The 15,024-nt window shown below is 63.1% G+C and overlaps 2 protein-coding genes across 7 annotated transcripts; one reads left to right on the forward strand and one right to left on the reverse strand.

Moving 5' to 3' along the window:
- Positions 1 to 1,808: 1,808 nt before the first annotated feature.
- AANAT (aralkylamine N-acetyltransferase) lies at positions 1,809 to 3,469 on the forward strand (the record flags this gene model as incomplete). Its single annotated transcript, XM_082678778.1, is given in 6 exon segments — positions 1,809 to 1,827; positions 2,078 to 2,303; positions 2,611 to 2,779; positions 3,172 to 3,232; positions 3,235 to 3,416; positions 3,422 to 3,469. Coding segments are annotated over 6 exon segments (705 nt in total).
- A 1,724-nt stretch (positions 3,470 to 5,193) lies between these two features.
- RHBDF2 (rhomboid 5 homolog 2) lies at positions 5,194 to 14,723 on the reverse strand (the record flags this gene model as incomplete). Of its 6 annotated transcripts, none has more annotated exons than XM_082679029.1 (17): positions 5,194 to 5,733; positions 6,437 to 6,590; positions 6,769 to 6,869; positions 7,021 to 7,096; positions 7,326 to 7,420; positions 7,515 to 7,578; positions 7,728 to 7,837; positions 8,196 to 8,357; positions 8,540 to 8,614; positions 8,836 to 8,947; positions 9,899 to 10,093; positions 10,253 to 10,371; positions 10,720 to 10,848; positions 12,328 to 12,534; positions 12,619 to 12,814; positions 13,398 to 13,525; positions 14,565 to 14,723. In XM_082679029.1, the coding sequence occupies 17 exons, from the start codon at positions 14,706 to 14,708 to the stop codon at positions 5,314 to 5,316; spliced, it is 2,487 nt and encodes an 828-aa protein (XP_082535155.1). In that variant the 3' UTR covers positions 5,194 to 5,313. The 6 variants fall into 6 exon arrangements, with proteins under 6 accessions (XP_082535155.1, XP_082535158.1, XP_082535157.1 ...); XM_082679032.1 differs by having other exon boundaries at positions 10,253 to 10,367; positions 10,725 to 10,848; positions 14,565 to 14,708; XM_082679031.1 differs by having other exon boundaries at positions 10,711 to 10,848; positions 14,565 to 14,708.
- Between the last annotated feature and the right edge of the window lie 301 nt (positions 14,724 to 15,024).

The raw sequence follows: 15,024 nt of genomic DNA on the forward strand, positions 1-15,024 counted from the left end.
TTCCCTGCCTGTCCAGGCCTTTTGGTTGCTCTGCTGGGAAAACTGGGGTCTCAGAGGTATCATCAGAGTGTTTCGGGGCCCCCCAAAACACTGCATCTGGTCCCCACCCACCCCACCCCTCTGTCCTGGAAGGACTTTTTTTTTTTTTGCGGTACCCGGGCCTCTCACTGTTGTGGCCTCTCCCGTTGCGGAGCACAGGCTCCGGACGCGCAGGCTCAGCAGCCATGGCTCACGGGCCCAGCCGCTCCGCGGCATGTGGGATCTTCCCGGACTGGGGCACGAACCCGTGTCCCCTGCATCGGCAGGCAGACTCTCAACCACTGCGCCACCAGGGAAGCCCTGGAAGGACTCTTAACGGCCATCAGAAGCCTCCTTGTTAGGGGAATCTAAGATCTTTTCTCCACTCTGGGCTGCGTGAGATGCTGCTGGCCACCCCCTCCTTGGGTTCTGGGGTGTGTCCTGATCCTGGGTCTGCTCATTTCCTCATCTTTCTTCCTGCTAATGGTTCCCCCCTCCAACCCAGAGAGAACATCCCCAAGCTTGGGCCCCAGCTTCCCTGTGGGGACACGCGGTCCCTCAGAACGTTCCTCCCATACTGTGACTCAGATGTCCGCTCCATCGTGAGGACAGCCAAGTCTGTATCCGTCATCCCACCGCTATGGAGCATTAGTGGGGTGGGGGCTCAGCCGGATCAGAGGCCAGGCTCTGCTGGGGCAGGTGGGTAGTCAGGTCCCATGGCCCTCTGGGGTTCACCATGTGCCCTGGACAACCTGCCTCCAACTGTCATAGAATGTTCTGGAGCCCTGGAGCAGGAGCCCAGCCATAGCCCAGGACTTGCCTGGGACTACAGAGCCTGTAGGAGAGACCTGGCAGCCAGCCACAGCTGATGCCCAGATGTGTGTATCCCTGTCTGGCGGGCTAGGAGGCCCCAAAGGAGACCAGGCTGGAGCGGGTGACGGTGGGACCCCTAAAGGGGAGAAGAAGTGCAGAGTGGGGGCAGGGTGAGCAGAGTCAGAGCTGGGGGAGCCGTGGTCGCAGGACCCTCTCAAGGGAGCTGGTGCTGGAGGGAGACTGTGGCACAAAGAGCAAAACCCTACGAACAGGGGTCTGGAGAGAAGCCCCTGAGCCGTCCCCACACCGGGACATTTGATGACGTTGACTTTACATCCAGCACCCGGACTGTCCCCTCCCCTCTGGGTCTGCAGTTCTAATTGGCCACCAGGCAAGTGCTCTAAATGATAGCACACTCAGGCTGCCAGAGCTGCAAGGACCCTCAGAGCTGGGCTTGCCCAGGCTTCCAGGGGACAGAGGGTGAATGCCTGTGCCAGCCAGTTGGCGCCAAGGCAGGGATTAGAGTGGACCCATGAGTTTATCCCCGTGCTCTTCCCCCAAAACTCTGGGGCCTCAGCCAGCCACTGTAATCCTCTGCAACCGTGTGCCATCTGAGGTTTCACCCTCAGCACGCAGGGACAAGGCGCAGGGTGGCCGGAGCCCTGCTGACTTCGACCTTCCTGTAAAAGGGAGGCGGGGCGGGTGGGGGATTAGACATCTCTGAGATCAACGTCACGTGCTGCCCGGCCACACTTGCTGCAATAGCCGTGTACCCAGGAGTCTGGATTTTTCTGGTCCTGAGCCTGTGGATGGCCCCTGGGGTGATTGGCTCTGTGGGGGGAACATTCGAGCCCCTGCCCCACAGTCCTGATAAGTGGGACCCCTGCCCCTGGGCTCTCAGACTTCAAGAACGGGAGTCCCCTGCTTGGGGCTTGGAGATGTGGGGAGAGAAGGTGGAGGAGGGAGGGCAGGGCGACATGCAGGACGTGGGGCTTTGTAAGGGAGGGACGGCCACCTCTAAGAAGTGCACATCAGCAGACGGTCAGGGAAAGAGACAAACAGTGACCCGGGGACCCAGTAAGCAGGGACAGGGCAGGAAGTGTCCACGCCCTGCTTGCCCGCTCCACCCCAGCCCCGAGATTCCCCACTCCAGGTCCCCTACAAAAGAGGCAAGATGCACCATCACCCTGGACGGCCCCCCGGGAGTTGAGGACCAGACCCCCTGACCGTCGCTCCTCCGCAACAGGTGCAGAGGGGCCCTCCTCATCACAGAGGCCACTTCTGAAGCTGGGGCCCCCCAGGGTAGCAGCAGCGGCCAGGAGGTCCACTCAGAGCATCCATTACCTGAAGCCTGTGGCTCTGCGCCTGCCACCTGGGATCCCAGAGTCCCCAAGTCACCAGCGGCGCCACACACTCCCCACCGAGTTTTGCTGCCTCACCCCAGAGGATGCTCCTGGCGTGTCTGAGATTGAGTGAGAGGGTGGGTAACCCCCCAACAGGATCCAGGACGCTGCTGAACTCTGTCGCTGTTGCCCTTGGAGAGAAGACCCTCGAGTCTCCTGCCCTTGGCAGTTGGGACCCCAGAGTATCTGACTCTGGGTGTTTCTGTGCATGTGCAAGAGCACATGTGTGTTCAGCAAAGTGGGGGGAAGAGCAGCCCTGAATCCTCTGCTTTCCTGTGGGGGAGGGCTGGGGGCTGAGGGAGCCCACCCCCAGCATCCGAGCAGATGCTCAGTGGACAGTGGGCATGTGGCACGGTGACCACCGAGTCACCACCAGGGCCGGCTCCACAGCCTTCATCTCTGTCTCGGGCATCTGCCCCCTGAACCTGGACCAGGTCTGGCACTTCCTGGCCCTGTGTCCTGAGCTGTCCCTGGACTGGTTCGTGGAGGGCCGCCTTGTGGCCTTCATCGTCGGCTCCCTGTGGGCTGAGGAGAGACTCACTCTGGTGAGGAAGGGGCTGGGGGCAGAGATGCCCAGCCCCAGGAGGGCCTCCGGGGGAGAGGCCACTGCCCGATGGTGCCAGCTCCTCCTGTGCTCACAGAGGCAGCCAGGTGGGGGGAGAAGCCTGGAGGCTGGGATCTCTTCCTCCGAGATAAGAGATGAGCACAGACGTGGGTCCTCTCCAGGGCAAGACCAGTCCTTTGCGGTCTCAAGGCCCTCATGAAGGGACCGCCATAGGGCTGGGAATGTAGGTCCCAATTTGGGGTCTCCTTGGGTAGGAGGGGGGTCCTGATTAGAGGCACTCAGGGGCACCTGCCCTTGGCCCAGTTGCGGGTGGTTTGGGGGTGCAGGTGTCCACAGAGGTGACCTGGACTCGTGTCCGTCTCTTGCCCCCAGGGGTCGCTGACACTGCACAGGCCCGAGGGCCGCACGGCCCACCTGCACGTGCTGGCCGTGCACTGCCCCTCCGGAGGCAGGGCAAGGGCTCCATCCTGCTCCGGCGCCACCTGCACCACCTGGGTGGCCATCCGGGCGTGCACCTGGCCGTGCTCACGTGCGAGGACAGGCTGGTGCCCTTCTACCAGAGGTTCGGCTTCCACCCTGTGGGCCCGTGTGCCGTGGGCTCACTCGCCTTCGGGAGATGTAGTGCTCCCTGCGGGGCCACGCCTCCCCGCGCATGCACACCGACTGCTGAACTGGCCGCCCCCGGGGAGCCCACGGACGGGTGCCAGGGGTGTGGGGAGGCAGGCTGGGGGCTCCTACCCAGTCCCGCTGTCCCCTTCTCTGCCCTGCTGTCGCTCAGCTCAGCTCAGCCTGAAGGGAGACAGTGATTCCCAGAGGGTCCTGGGGTGGGGGGTGGGGGTGAAATAAAGAGAGGGCGGGGCGGCTGCTCCCGGCCCAGGCTGCCCTGCTGGGGCACGAGTGCTGTATCCTCCAGTCTGTCCACGCGAGGCCTCCTGGACCCCCTGCATCCAAACTGTGCCCACACGTGGCTGGGTGGGTGAATTGGGGACAGTGGGAGGCGGCCTGCAGCCCTGCTTCAGCGTCCTCACCAAAGGAGCCGGGTGCCCAGGGGGCCCTTATTCCCCCAGGCCCAGGGCTGCCCCTTCCCATCCTCATCCCTGGAATGGAGGCAGCCGGGAGCAGGGAAGGGCAGGGGCCACCTCCCAGCTTCCCCACCCACCCACCCTGGGCACCCACGGTTACTGTGGGTCCTCTGTCCCACGGGGTGTGGGATGAAGGGCTGGGGGGCGCAGGGAATGGACCGCACTGCTTCTGCCAGGACGGCCCTCCCCTCCACCCAGCCAGACCCCTGATGGGGCTTGGGGAACGCAGGGGTCTAAAGATTTGACACCACCTTCTCAAGGGCCCCCTTGAGCCCCTCCATGTGACCCCAACCTGGCTTCTTCTCCAACCAAATCTCCCACAAGACCCACAGGCATCCACTGTCCCTTTGGGCCAAGCCCCTGCCCCCTAGCTCCTGACGGCTGACCCTGCCACCCCCCACTCCCAAAATAAAGTTCCAGTTTTTATTCTATGCGAGGCTGGAGGTCAAAAGACGATACTTTCTTAAAGAATATCATTTAATACATTTCAGACATCGTCCATACAAAGTTAGCGTTACTTTAAAAAAAATTAGGACCATAATATAAACTGGTAAAAAAAAAAAAAAAAAAAAAAAAGGCCTGATTGACCTTGGACAACCCCTGGACCCGGGTCCTTGGGGTGGCCCTGCCCTCACCTGGGCAGGAGTGAGGCAAAGGATGGTTGGCTGGCTGGCGTCAGTCCAGCCCCAGGAGGCAGAACACTGACTTGAAGGAAGGGACTGGGCTGGGAGGGGCTGGGGGGCCTGGGTGCGGGGCAGGTTCAGCCTCTGTTTGCTGAGCTCAGCGGAGGCTCTCGGATTGCCGGTCTGTGTCTCTTTGCTCCTTCTCTGCCCCAGGCCACTGCCAAACCCTGTCCCAGAAGGTTTGGACCCGGAGCCTCGTGGGCAGGCTCACCAGGCCACGGATGAGTGCAGGGCATGGATTCACAGGGCAGAGATGGGAGGGGAAACAGGTAGGGGCCGTGGCCAGGCAGGGCTGGGAACCTGGTGGGAACCCCAGCCAGGTCCCCAGGAAGGGCAGGCTCACAGCAACGGGGAGGGGGAACGTACCAGCAGAGCCAGAGGTGGGAGATGGGCAGCAGCCCAGGACCTTGGGAAGAAAGGAGCCCACCCCCCAGGAAGTGGTCCTGACAGCAGGGGAGCAGGGTGATGTCAGGGCCTGGGCCCTGAGCTGCAGAGAAACACATGTTCGGAGTGTCCCCCAGCCCAGGCCTGGGGAAGGGGGCCCTCAGTCCCCCAAGGAGCCGCCCTTGATGACCGTCTCCCGCAGACTCAGTCTCTCCTGGGGGCAGAGCTCCTGGGAGCAGGGCCGGCCCCACAGGGTGTCTGGAGCGGGGGTGGGCGCTGTGCAGGCAGGCAGCCTGGCCCGGGCACAGTCTCCATGTCCTCAGCGCTGCGTGGGAGCAGCCGTGCCAGCCCCGCCAGGCAGGTGGTCAGTGCAGCACCTGGTCCAGCTCGTACTTCTCGCAGAAGTGGCTGGTGAAGGGGAAGCAGGTGAGGTACTCGATCCAGGGCCAGTGGATGGGGTAGACGTAGAGCCAGATGACCAGCGAGGCGAAGAGGCCGGCGAAGACCAGAAGCGACACGAGGATGAGGGCGCGCTTGCGGTACTTGTCGCTCGTGCCGAAGGTGATGTAGGGCAGGAAGGCGAAGGCCAGCAGCAGGCCGCTGAGGAAGCCAAAGATGTGGGCGATGTTGTCGATCCAGGGCAGGAGGCCGCAGATGAACAGGAAGAGCACGATGGCCGACAGGTTCAGGAAGGCCTTCCAGGGCCGCTCCAGCAGCTGCCAGCTCTGGAAGAGCTCCACGAAGAGGCAGGCCAGGAGGCCGAACTGCGACCCTGCCGGGCCCACCTGCGGTGGGTGGATGGGGAGGGGACAGGGTCACTTCCGGGTGCCACGTGGGAGCCTGTGGGGAGGCCTGGGCACAGCCGGGCTGGAGGCCCAGGACCTGGGTCATCCTCTCCGTGAGCCCCTCCCAGGGTGGGGACCCCGAACCTGACGGCCGGGGGGCAGGAGAGGTGCAGCTGGAGCTGCTGGGACAAAGCTGGGCTCGTTCCACCCACCCTTTCTGCGACACTGAGCACCTACTACGCGCACGCCCAGTGCCATAAGCAAGACAGACTGCTCCAGGCAGCGCACGTGGGGAGGGACAGACAGACACTGAACAAGCCACAGCGTGAGGCTGGCTGATCAAAACACTGCCGTTTCTTTGGGTCAAGAACGGTTGCACGAGGGCAACTTCATATGGCCCAACTCACAGCTATGGGACGCGCTGCAGGCGGTGGTCATGGTCACGGAAAGAAATGAAGCAAAGAGGCAGCGTGAGGGACGGGGTCCAGGTCTTCCTGGAGGTGACCTCTACACGTGACCCAGGGGCATCACTGCTCCCTCGCGCCTCGGGATGGACTAAGGAATTGGCCGGGAAGCCCCCAGCTTAGCTGTCCATCCGCTGTTGAGCCTGACGTGGCAGGGGCTGTGCGTCCCTCAGGCCAAGCCAGGCGGGAGGCGTGGAAGCAGTAGAGCTAGCCCTCCCTGCCGCATCCTGAGTCCCTACCTCCGCGCGGTACGGGAGGAAGATGGCACTGGCAAGGTTGCCGGTGATGCCGCTGAGAATGAAGATGATGGCGATGCGGTGCCAGCCGGCCAGCTTCTCCAGGTCCCGTAGGATGGTCATTTGGAAGATCACAGACACAAGGCAGTGCACCACGCTGGGCGGGGACACACCGGGCATCAGCCCCCCGCCCCGTCTGCCAGCCAGCGACTTCGGGAGCAGCGGGGTCTGGCAGGTCATGCCAGCTGCGCCCTGGCCCAGGGGCCCCTCCTCCGGGAGTCCAGGTGGGTGGGCACCACAGGGGTCTGGGGGGTGGGCAGCGAGGCACCTCTTACCCAGCGTGGAGGAACAGAGACAGCCAGAGCCTGTAGAACTGATCTGGGACCTCAGGATTGAGGAAGGGCAGCAGCCCACACACCTTGTCCAAGCAGTGCACCTGGGGGTGAGAGCACGGCAGTCAGCGCCTAGGATCCCGCTGGGTCCGAGGCCCCGATGTAGGGGGCAGGACCAGATACCCGCTGCAGGGGAGCATACAGGCTGCTGCACCTGGCTGCTCGTGCCCAGGGCCCCACCAGACCCCACCTCACCTGGGAGCAGAGCGTGGCCTCTTCGTGGAAATAGCCGTGCACGAACTCGCAGTATTCCCGAGTGGTGACCTCACAGCTGGGGGACAGGGAGGCAAGGCGAACGCCAGGGCCCTGAGTCCTGCCCGCCCCCACCTAGTGCCCAGTGCCCGGCCACAGCAGGCACCACTGGGAGGACGCGGTGCCCCTCTGCAGGAACCTGCCCACACCACGGACGGCCCCTGAGTGGGGAGGGAGGACGCCAGCTGGGCGGTGGGTGACAGAGGGGGAGCACAGGGGCTCCGGGCCCAGGGCCCAGGCCGGCTCACCTGCCCTTGGTGCCGATGCAGCAGGGGCGGCCCCGAATCTGGCAGTCCATGTGCGGGAAGCCCGAGCGGTTACTCTTGGCCTGCTCCGTGCAGATCTGCCAGGAGGGGCACAGGCAGCGGCTAGGGCTGTGCAGCAGCACGCAGGCCCTCCCCACGCTTCCCGGACCACTCTCCCCACTGGACACTCACCGGCCACTTGGTGATGTCATCGGGCCAGATGTGGGCACCACTGGAGGCCGGCTCCTCGCAGGTTCTGGAAGCAGAGGTCGGAGGGGGCAAAATGAGGGGCCACGGCATCCCCAGCCTGCCACGCCCACTGGCCAACATCCCCGTGGGTGGCACAGACCACGTGATGCTCAGCCCCATCTCCTCAGCTCAGCTGTGGGTCTCCCGGGACTGTACCTGGGGTCCTGGTTGCACACGGCCCCCGATGTCCGCTTTTGGCCCAGCGCAGACTTGTCCATGGGGGGCCCCGTATCATCCTGCCACTTGACAAAAGTGGCCAAAGTCTCCTGGAGGATGGAGGCAGGCTGGTCACGGCTAGGACAAGGTCACCACCATCAGAGTGGGCAAGGGCCCCTCCAGGGCCGGGGCTCTTGCCCTGCTGTCCAGGGCTCAGGCTCATCTCCCAGACCCCCACCCCCACTGACACTCCCAAGACCCAGCTTTCACCGCTCTGGGGCTGGGCAGGTTGGCACCCTCCCTGTGCTGAGCTGCGTGCAGGGGTGTGTGATGCCAGGGAGGGTAGAGGAAGGACAGAGGCCACGTAGACACTGCCCTTGAAGGGCCCCTCCCCCAGGCTGGGGCAAGTGGAGATGGTGCAGGGGACCAGGGTGGGGCTCGCAGGGGTCGGAGGGCCTCTGCCCCCACCGAGCAGTCCTGCTGCAGCGTCTGGATGCAGCCCGAGTGGTCATTCTGGACACAGCAGCCCGAGTCCCGCTCCAGGTCTCGCTCCCGCAGCACCAGCTGCTCGATCTGCTGGTCCTTCCGGATGCAGGGTGAGAACTTGGCTCCCAGGTGGATCAAGTCAATCTGGGGGCGGAGGGTGGTGGGGAGTGAGCTCGGGTCCAGACCTGGCTGCTCCGTTGAGAGTCTCCCCCTGGGGGCCCCTGATGAGGGGGGCTTCCAGGCAAGCCAAGCCCCTTCCTGCTCAGCTGGGGTGGCAGAGGCCAGAGGCTCCCTGCTGAGATGCTGTCCCTGCCTGGGCCCCTTACCGAGCTGGGGCCAATCCAGAAGTTCTCCTGCTGGATGTACTTCATGCTCTCGTACACACCTCTGTTCCTGAGTACCTGGTGCAGAGGTGGAAGGACGGGGGGGTCAGGGGTTTCTCTGTCCCAGGAAAGGGCCTCCGGGGAAGGGGCTGAGAAGCAAAGCAGTGGTGAGCCCAGAGCACCCTCCTGCTTGGGCCAGGTTGTTGCTGTGGGAGGGCCTGGGTGGCCCAAGATGCTGCCGCCTCTTGGGGGAGGCTAGGATCCCCAGGGCGGAGCCCCCCTTCCCTAGCCCCACTCACCAGCTGGGTGGTGACGTGCTGGGCGAAGCCCACCGGCGCGATGCCGTACGTGCAAATCACCAGCAGTGTGATGATGACGTGGACGAAGGTCAGCCAGTAGGTGAAGTAGGGCCTGCGGGCAGAGGCCTTGGGTCAGCGGAGCCAAAGTCACATCCCAACCCTCAGCCCCAGCCGCCAACAGCTCGCACCTGCTCCCTATCCTCCACTACTCCCCTCCAACTCATCCTTCTCCACAGCAACTCTTAAAATGCACCTCTCTGCGTCTCTCCCAGCTTAAATGCTTTCCATGGCTTCTCGCTGCCCTGGGGATAAAGTCTAACATGGCTCCTTCCCCACTGGTTGCAAGGCCTTGCTACGTCTGCCCACCTCCCTGCCTCCTTACTCTCCTCCTGCAGTTCCTGGAACAAACCCCAATCCCCGCAGCCCCAGGGCCTTTGCACATGATGCTTCCTTTGCCTGGGATGCCCTTGCCGTCTCTCTTCACCCAGCTAACTGCTGCTGCTCCTGAGGACGCTGCCCCCCACCAGTTGTTCACTCCCACTCTCTGTCCTCCTTCTCCAGGACACTCACCACACCTGCTATCACTTAATTTTTTTAAACTTAGGGTCCAATGTCTATCAGGTTGCTGCTAATTGTACGTTCTTTGAGAATGGCCTCTTCCCAATCCTCTGGCTTCCCCCAAGGTCTCTGTGCAGGCCTCTTCACAGTCCCTTCACTCGTGGTCACAGCTTCTAACTGCCCCTCTGACCTACCCCGCCCGCCCTGCTCCCCGCAGAGGAAGCAGGTCCAGAAAGCAGGGAGGGTGGAGAAGAGGCAGCAACACCCGACAACCCTTCCCAGGTGACGTGCATGCTTGTAGGGTGACCCTAGGGGCCGTCCCTGCTCCCCTGACCCAAAGACTCGATGAACAATAAGGGGAGCTTCGGGAGGGGCCCCAGGGGAACCTGGAAGCTCCCAGGCCCTCCTGGATGGCTCTCAGCCCTTCTCCCCTGGGCCTACGCCTGGGAGTGGCTCTCCCCGCACTGTCACAGAGTGGGCGGGGCCCCAGGCCGGCGTGGCTCACCGGTGGCTGTCGAAGCTCTCCAGCTGGCGCTGCACGGTGCTACTGATGCTGCGGCGGTAGCTGCGGTTCAGCCAGTTGCCCACAACACCCAGGCCGTAGTGCCGCTTCTTCCGGTCGAAGGCAAAGTGCTTCACCTTGGATGCGATACGCTTGCCACGTTTGGCCGCGGGCACCGGGGCTCGGTCAGACTCCTTCCTGGTGAGGACGGTGGTCTCAGCCTGGTGTCCTCCCCTCCCACATCCCATGACGGGGGTCAGGAGGGACCTGAGGTCTAGGGAAGCCCCCTGGCAGGGTCGTTGGGCTCTTCCTCCACAGTGCCACCTCCCTCCACCTGGAGGATTGCCCAGAACTCACAGAGGGATCTGCACCTCTTCGGGGGAGACCGGGGAGGCCGAGCATGGGATGCCCCGGAAGTAGCTCGCAGAGAGTGGGGGCGACTCAAACACATCGTCAGGCACGGAGCTCATTTCTTCCTGGAGTGGGTGTGGAGTCGGGGACACAAAAGGAGACAATGTGAGGAGTCACCGTCTCCAGCACTGCCCCCAGTAGCTCAATCAAAGGGCAGGACAAAGCCGGACAGGCTCTTTGGAAGGGAGGTAGAAGGCACGTGTTTGTGGGCCCTGATGGGGACTTTCCCGGCTGGCACCCTTCCTCACCCCAGGTCCTTGCCCTGCCGACAGAAAGACGCACCCCCATCCCACCGACGGGCCTTTGGACATCCCAGGGGCTCCCAGCAGAGCATGACTGAGGCCGGGTGACCTCTCCTGGCTCCCACCCACCCCGGTCCCCCGACCCCGAGGGCCCACACACCCCATGCTTGCCTTACTAAAAAATGAGGAGTAGAATGTCTCTGCTCCATCGACCGCATCCTCCTCCAGGAAGCTGGGGTAGGCAAAGCTGCGCTTGACCACCCGGCACCGCTGTCCTGCGGCATCCATTACCGAGCGCCCCTGTGCCAGACAGAAGCATGGGCGTCAAGCCCAGGTCAGGTACCCCTGCCCCTGACACCAAAGGAGTCTGTCAAGCCCATCTGTCTGGGGAGGTGGGACCCTGCCCAGAGCATGTGCATCTGCGAGAGAGGCCAGGACCGGGCTCCGGCTCCTGCGTAGCCTGACTGCAGCAATCTCTACATGGTTGGCTCTTAACTTCTCCCTGGTGACCTCCGGCCCTCTGGCTTGGGCACCTGACACCCCACCACTCATCCTGCACCCTTATTCCCACCGGCTTCTTGGCACGGCACACCAGGCCCCTGCTGACCTTTTGATCCCATCTCCTACCATTCCTCTTGTAAACACACTTCACTAAAACCACCTGCTACTCCCTCCTACCTCCAGGCCTTTGCATAGGCCGTTCCCCTTGCTGACAATGCTGTTCCCTTCCTGGCAAACCTTTCCTTATATTTCTCAAGTGCCTTCCCTGACACCAGCCTCTCCTATGGGTGGGCCCCAGCACTTATCACACTGAATGGTGACACCTGCCCTCACCCGAGCTGAGGGCTCCTCTAGGGCAGTGACACTGGCTCAACTCACTCTGTAGCCCCTGTGCCCAGCACATAAGGGGGTTCAGTAAACACAGGTCAGTGAGTGGTGCCTGCACATTTCACTTCCTACTTTCCACCTTATGTGTCAGTGCAGAAACCAGCTGTCCACACTAGGGACAACTAGAAGTGGACCACTTCTAGTGGGACCACTAGAAAGATGTGGGTCTGGCGCCCAGGGATCCCGGAGCAACCACTGCCCTTGGCACAGAGGAAGATGCCTGGGGACAGAGGTGCTCTGGAGAGAGAGATGCTCTGGGGAGAGAGATGCTCTGAGGAGAGAGATGCCTGGGGAGAGAAATGCTCTGGGGAGAGAGATGCCTGGGGAGTGAGATGCTCTGGGGAGAGAGATGCCTGGGGAGAGAGATGCCTGGGGAGAGAGATGCTCTGGGGAGAGAGATGCTCTGGGGAGAGAGATGCCTGGGGAGAGAGATGCCTGGGGAGAGAGATGCTCTGGGGAGAGAGATGCCTGGGGAGAGAGATGCTCTGGGGAGAGAGATGCTCTGGGGAGAGAGATGCTCTGGGGAGGGAAATGCCTGGGGAGAGAGATGCTCTGGGGAGAGAGATGCTCTGGGGAGAGAGATGCTCTGGGGAAAGAGATGCCTGGGGAGAGAGACGCCTGGGGAGAGAGATGCTCTGGGGAGCGAGATGCCTGGGGAGAGAGATGCCTGGGGAGAGAGATGCTCTGGGGAGAGAGATGCTCTGGGGAGAGAGATGCTCTGGGGAAAGAGATGCCTGGGGAGAGAGACGCCTGGGGAGAGAGATGCTCTGGGGAGAGAGATGCCTGGGGAGAGAGATGCTCTGGAGAGAGAGATGCCTGGGGAGAGAGATGCCTGGGGAGAGAGATGCTCTGGGGAGAGAGAGGGAGCAGGCTGGGCAGAGGTGTCTTTACCTTGAGGAAGGCCGTGGCAGCTTGAAAGCTCATGTGGGCCACAGAGATCCTCTTGCGGTGGGGCAGGTGGGAATAGCCGCCGGAGCGGACGCTGGTGAAGGAGGTGAGGGACAGGACCCCAGGGGTCAGGGGTGGGTGCGGGGCGTGGGGCCGGTCCACCTCGTCCGTGTGGCGGAACGCCCGTCCTCGGGCCAGGGGATCCACAATCTGGACAGGAGGGAGGTGGTGAGCATAGTCAACTGGGCCCTGGGCCAAGTCATCTGCCGCCCCGCACCCCCCACTGGAGCCCACCTTGGGCATCTTGCAGGGTCTTGGAGACTCGGTGCCCTGGAAGGAGGGCAACTCTTGGCTGGGGAGCTCCAGGTCCCGCTGGCACGAGGCCTTGAGCCGGCCGTAGCGGGCGCTGCAGTGGCGCAGGCTCCTGCGCTGCCAGTGCTGGTGCTTCAGCTCCCAGTCGCTGCTGACCCCGAACCACTGGGCCGTGCCCCTGCGGGAGCAGATGGGGTGGGGAGCAGGCAGGTGTGTGACAGGGGAGCGACCGCAATGAGAGAAAGGCCATGTACGCAGAGAGGTGACAAGAGAGGTGACAGGGCACGTGTGTGTGTGCAGGGGAGGTGACGGGCACGTGTGTGTGTGCAGGGGAGGTGACGGGGCACGTGCGTGTGTACAGGGGAGGTGACGGGGCACGTGCGTGTGTGCGGGGAAGGTGAGGGGGCACGTGTGTGTGTGTACGCAGTGGGAGGGGCAGATCAGTTTCCCCTTGACCCCTGGTTCGGTGCCCAGGAACCAGATGGGCAGAGGGGGATTCAAGTCAAGAGCTTGAGGGCTGAGCTGGGAAGGCCCCGGGAGCTGCTCTGAAGGGCAGGGGGTCCACCTCCAGCTCCCTGACTCCCCTCAGCCTCCTCACTGTGGCTTCCTACAAGGCACAGAGCAGCCTGGGCCTCAGTTTCCCCGCCTGGACCATGGGCTGCCTGCCCGTGCCTCCCGGGAAGGGCCCAGGGCCCAGGTCCCAAGAGTTGACTGGCCCAGGGTGGGTGGGGAGGAGGTGGGGACGCGGCGGGCGTGCTCACTTGCGGATGCTCTGGGACAGGGAGGCCCGTCGGCGGAAGCCGGGGCGCTTCTCCGAGCCGCCCTCCTGCCATCGTGCCCTCGGCTCCTGGAGGCTGACGCTCTTCAGGAAGGCTGGGTTCCTGGGCCTCTGTGGACAGCGGGCAGGAGCATGGGCTGTGACTGCCTGCAGCCCAGATCCCAGGCTGGCTCTGCTCTGGCTCCCAATGTGAAGACCCAGACAGAACAAACGTCGACCCGAGTCTACCCCAAGCTGCTTTCATTCCGAGGGTCAAATCGTCATTTTCTAGTGTCTTCGGCGATCCCAGCACACGCTTCCCTAGCTCCCTATCCAGCGCTCCTGCCTTAGGCCTTAGCCGTGGCTAAGCCTTGGCCTCGCCTGGCTTTACATGTTTGAAAGAGCCCTTGGCATGAGTGGGCGGCATGAGACAGCCTCCCCGGTGCCCCAGGCTGCGCAGGGAGCCCACGCTCTTTTTTTTTTTTTTTTTTTTTGCGGTACGCGGGCCTCTCACTGCTGTGGCCTCTCCGGTTGCGGAGCACAGGCTCTGGACGCGCAGGCTCAGCGGCCACGGCTCACGGGCCCAGCTGCTCCGCGGCATGTGGGATCCTCCCGGACCGGGGCACGAACCCGTGTCCCCTGCATCGGCAGGCGGACTCTCAACCACTGCGCCACCAGGGAAGCCTTTTTTTTTTTTTTTTTTTTTAGCCCACGCTCTTTGCAGCTAGTTCTCAATGAGCTCTTTATGGAACGCTGGTCCGGACCGGACTGCTGGCAACGTTGATTCCCCCCCCGTTCCCCCGCAGGAGCTGGGCACTGGGATCCAGCTGCTGGTGCTGCAGGCGCGCTGTGCCCCTTCCCCCAAGTCACAGGCAGCCCACCGCCCACAGAAGGGCCAGGGCTCGGGCAAGGGAACGGAAACAGCCAATTCCCGGCGGAACCGGCAAGTGTTTCTTATTTTCCCTGGCCCACCATGAGACAGAGACTGAGCTCAGGGCCCACCCCCTGTGAAGTGTGGGGCCAGGAAGGACGGGGTACAGCCTACAGCAGGGACACAGGGCAGCTGTGGCTCCAGAAGGCCCTCCTCCGGGAAGTGAAACTGCCCGAAAGGTGTCATGGGAGCACAGCGGTGGCCGGTGGCAGGGCGCCGAGCGCCCAGCTGCTCCCTTACCTGGGGCAGCATGCTGGCCTGCTCACTGGGGTCCGGGGTCCCGGGCGGAGGGATGGCGATGGATAGGTTGGGTGGCTTCCGGCTCTGCAGGCGGCTACTGGACACCGAGGAGACGCTCTCGCCATTCTTGTCAGCGGAGGCCATGGTGGGCGGGGGGGTGGGGCAACTGGAATGGAAACAGGGAGGGGGCACAGGTGTGTCAAGAGGCGGCAGGGCAGGAGGGGACACGGGGACAGTCCAGGGTGTCAGGGTGGTACCTGGGCAGGCAGCCCAGACTGAGAACAACCTGTAGAAAGTTGGTTCAAACCTAACTCTGGATTTCCGGGAAGGGAGGCGAAGGTTGAAAGAAGTGCAGCCGAAATTGTAACCAAAGGAGGCATTATGCTTCCAGAAAAATCACAAGGAAAAGTACTGCAAGCAACGGTAGTAGCTGTTGGATCCGGCTCTAAAGGAAAGGGTG

The sequence above is a fragment of the Grampus griseus genome (genome assembly GCF_964374135.1).
Source record: "Grampus griseus genome assembly, chromosome: 20".
Lineage (NCBI taxonomy): Eukaryota > Metazoa > Chordata > Mammalia > Artiodactyla > Delphinidae > Grampus > Grampus griseus.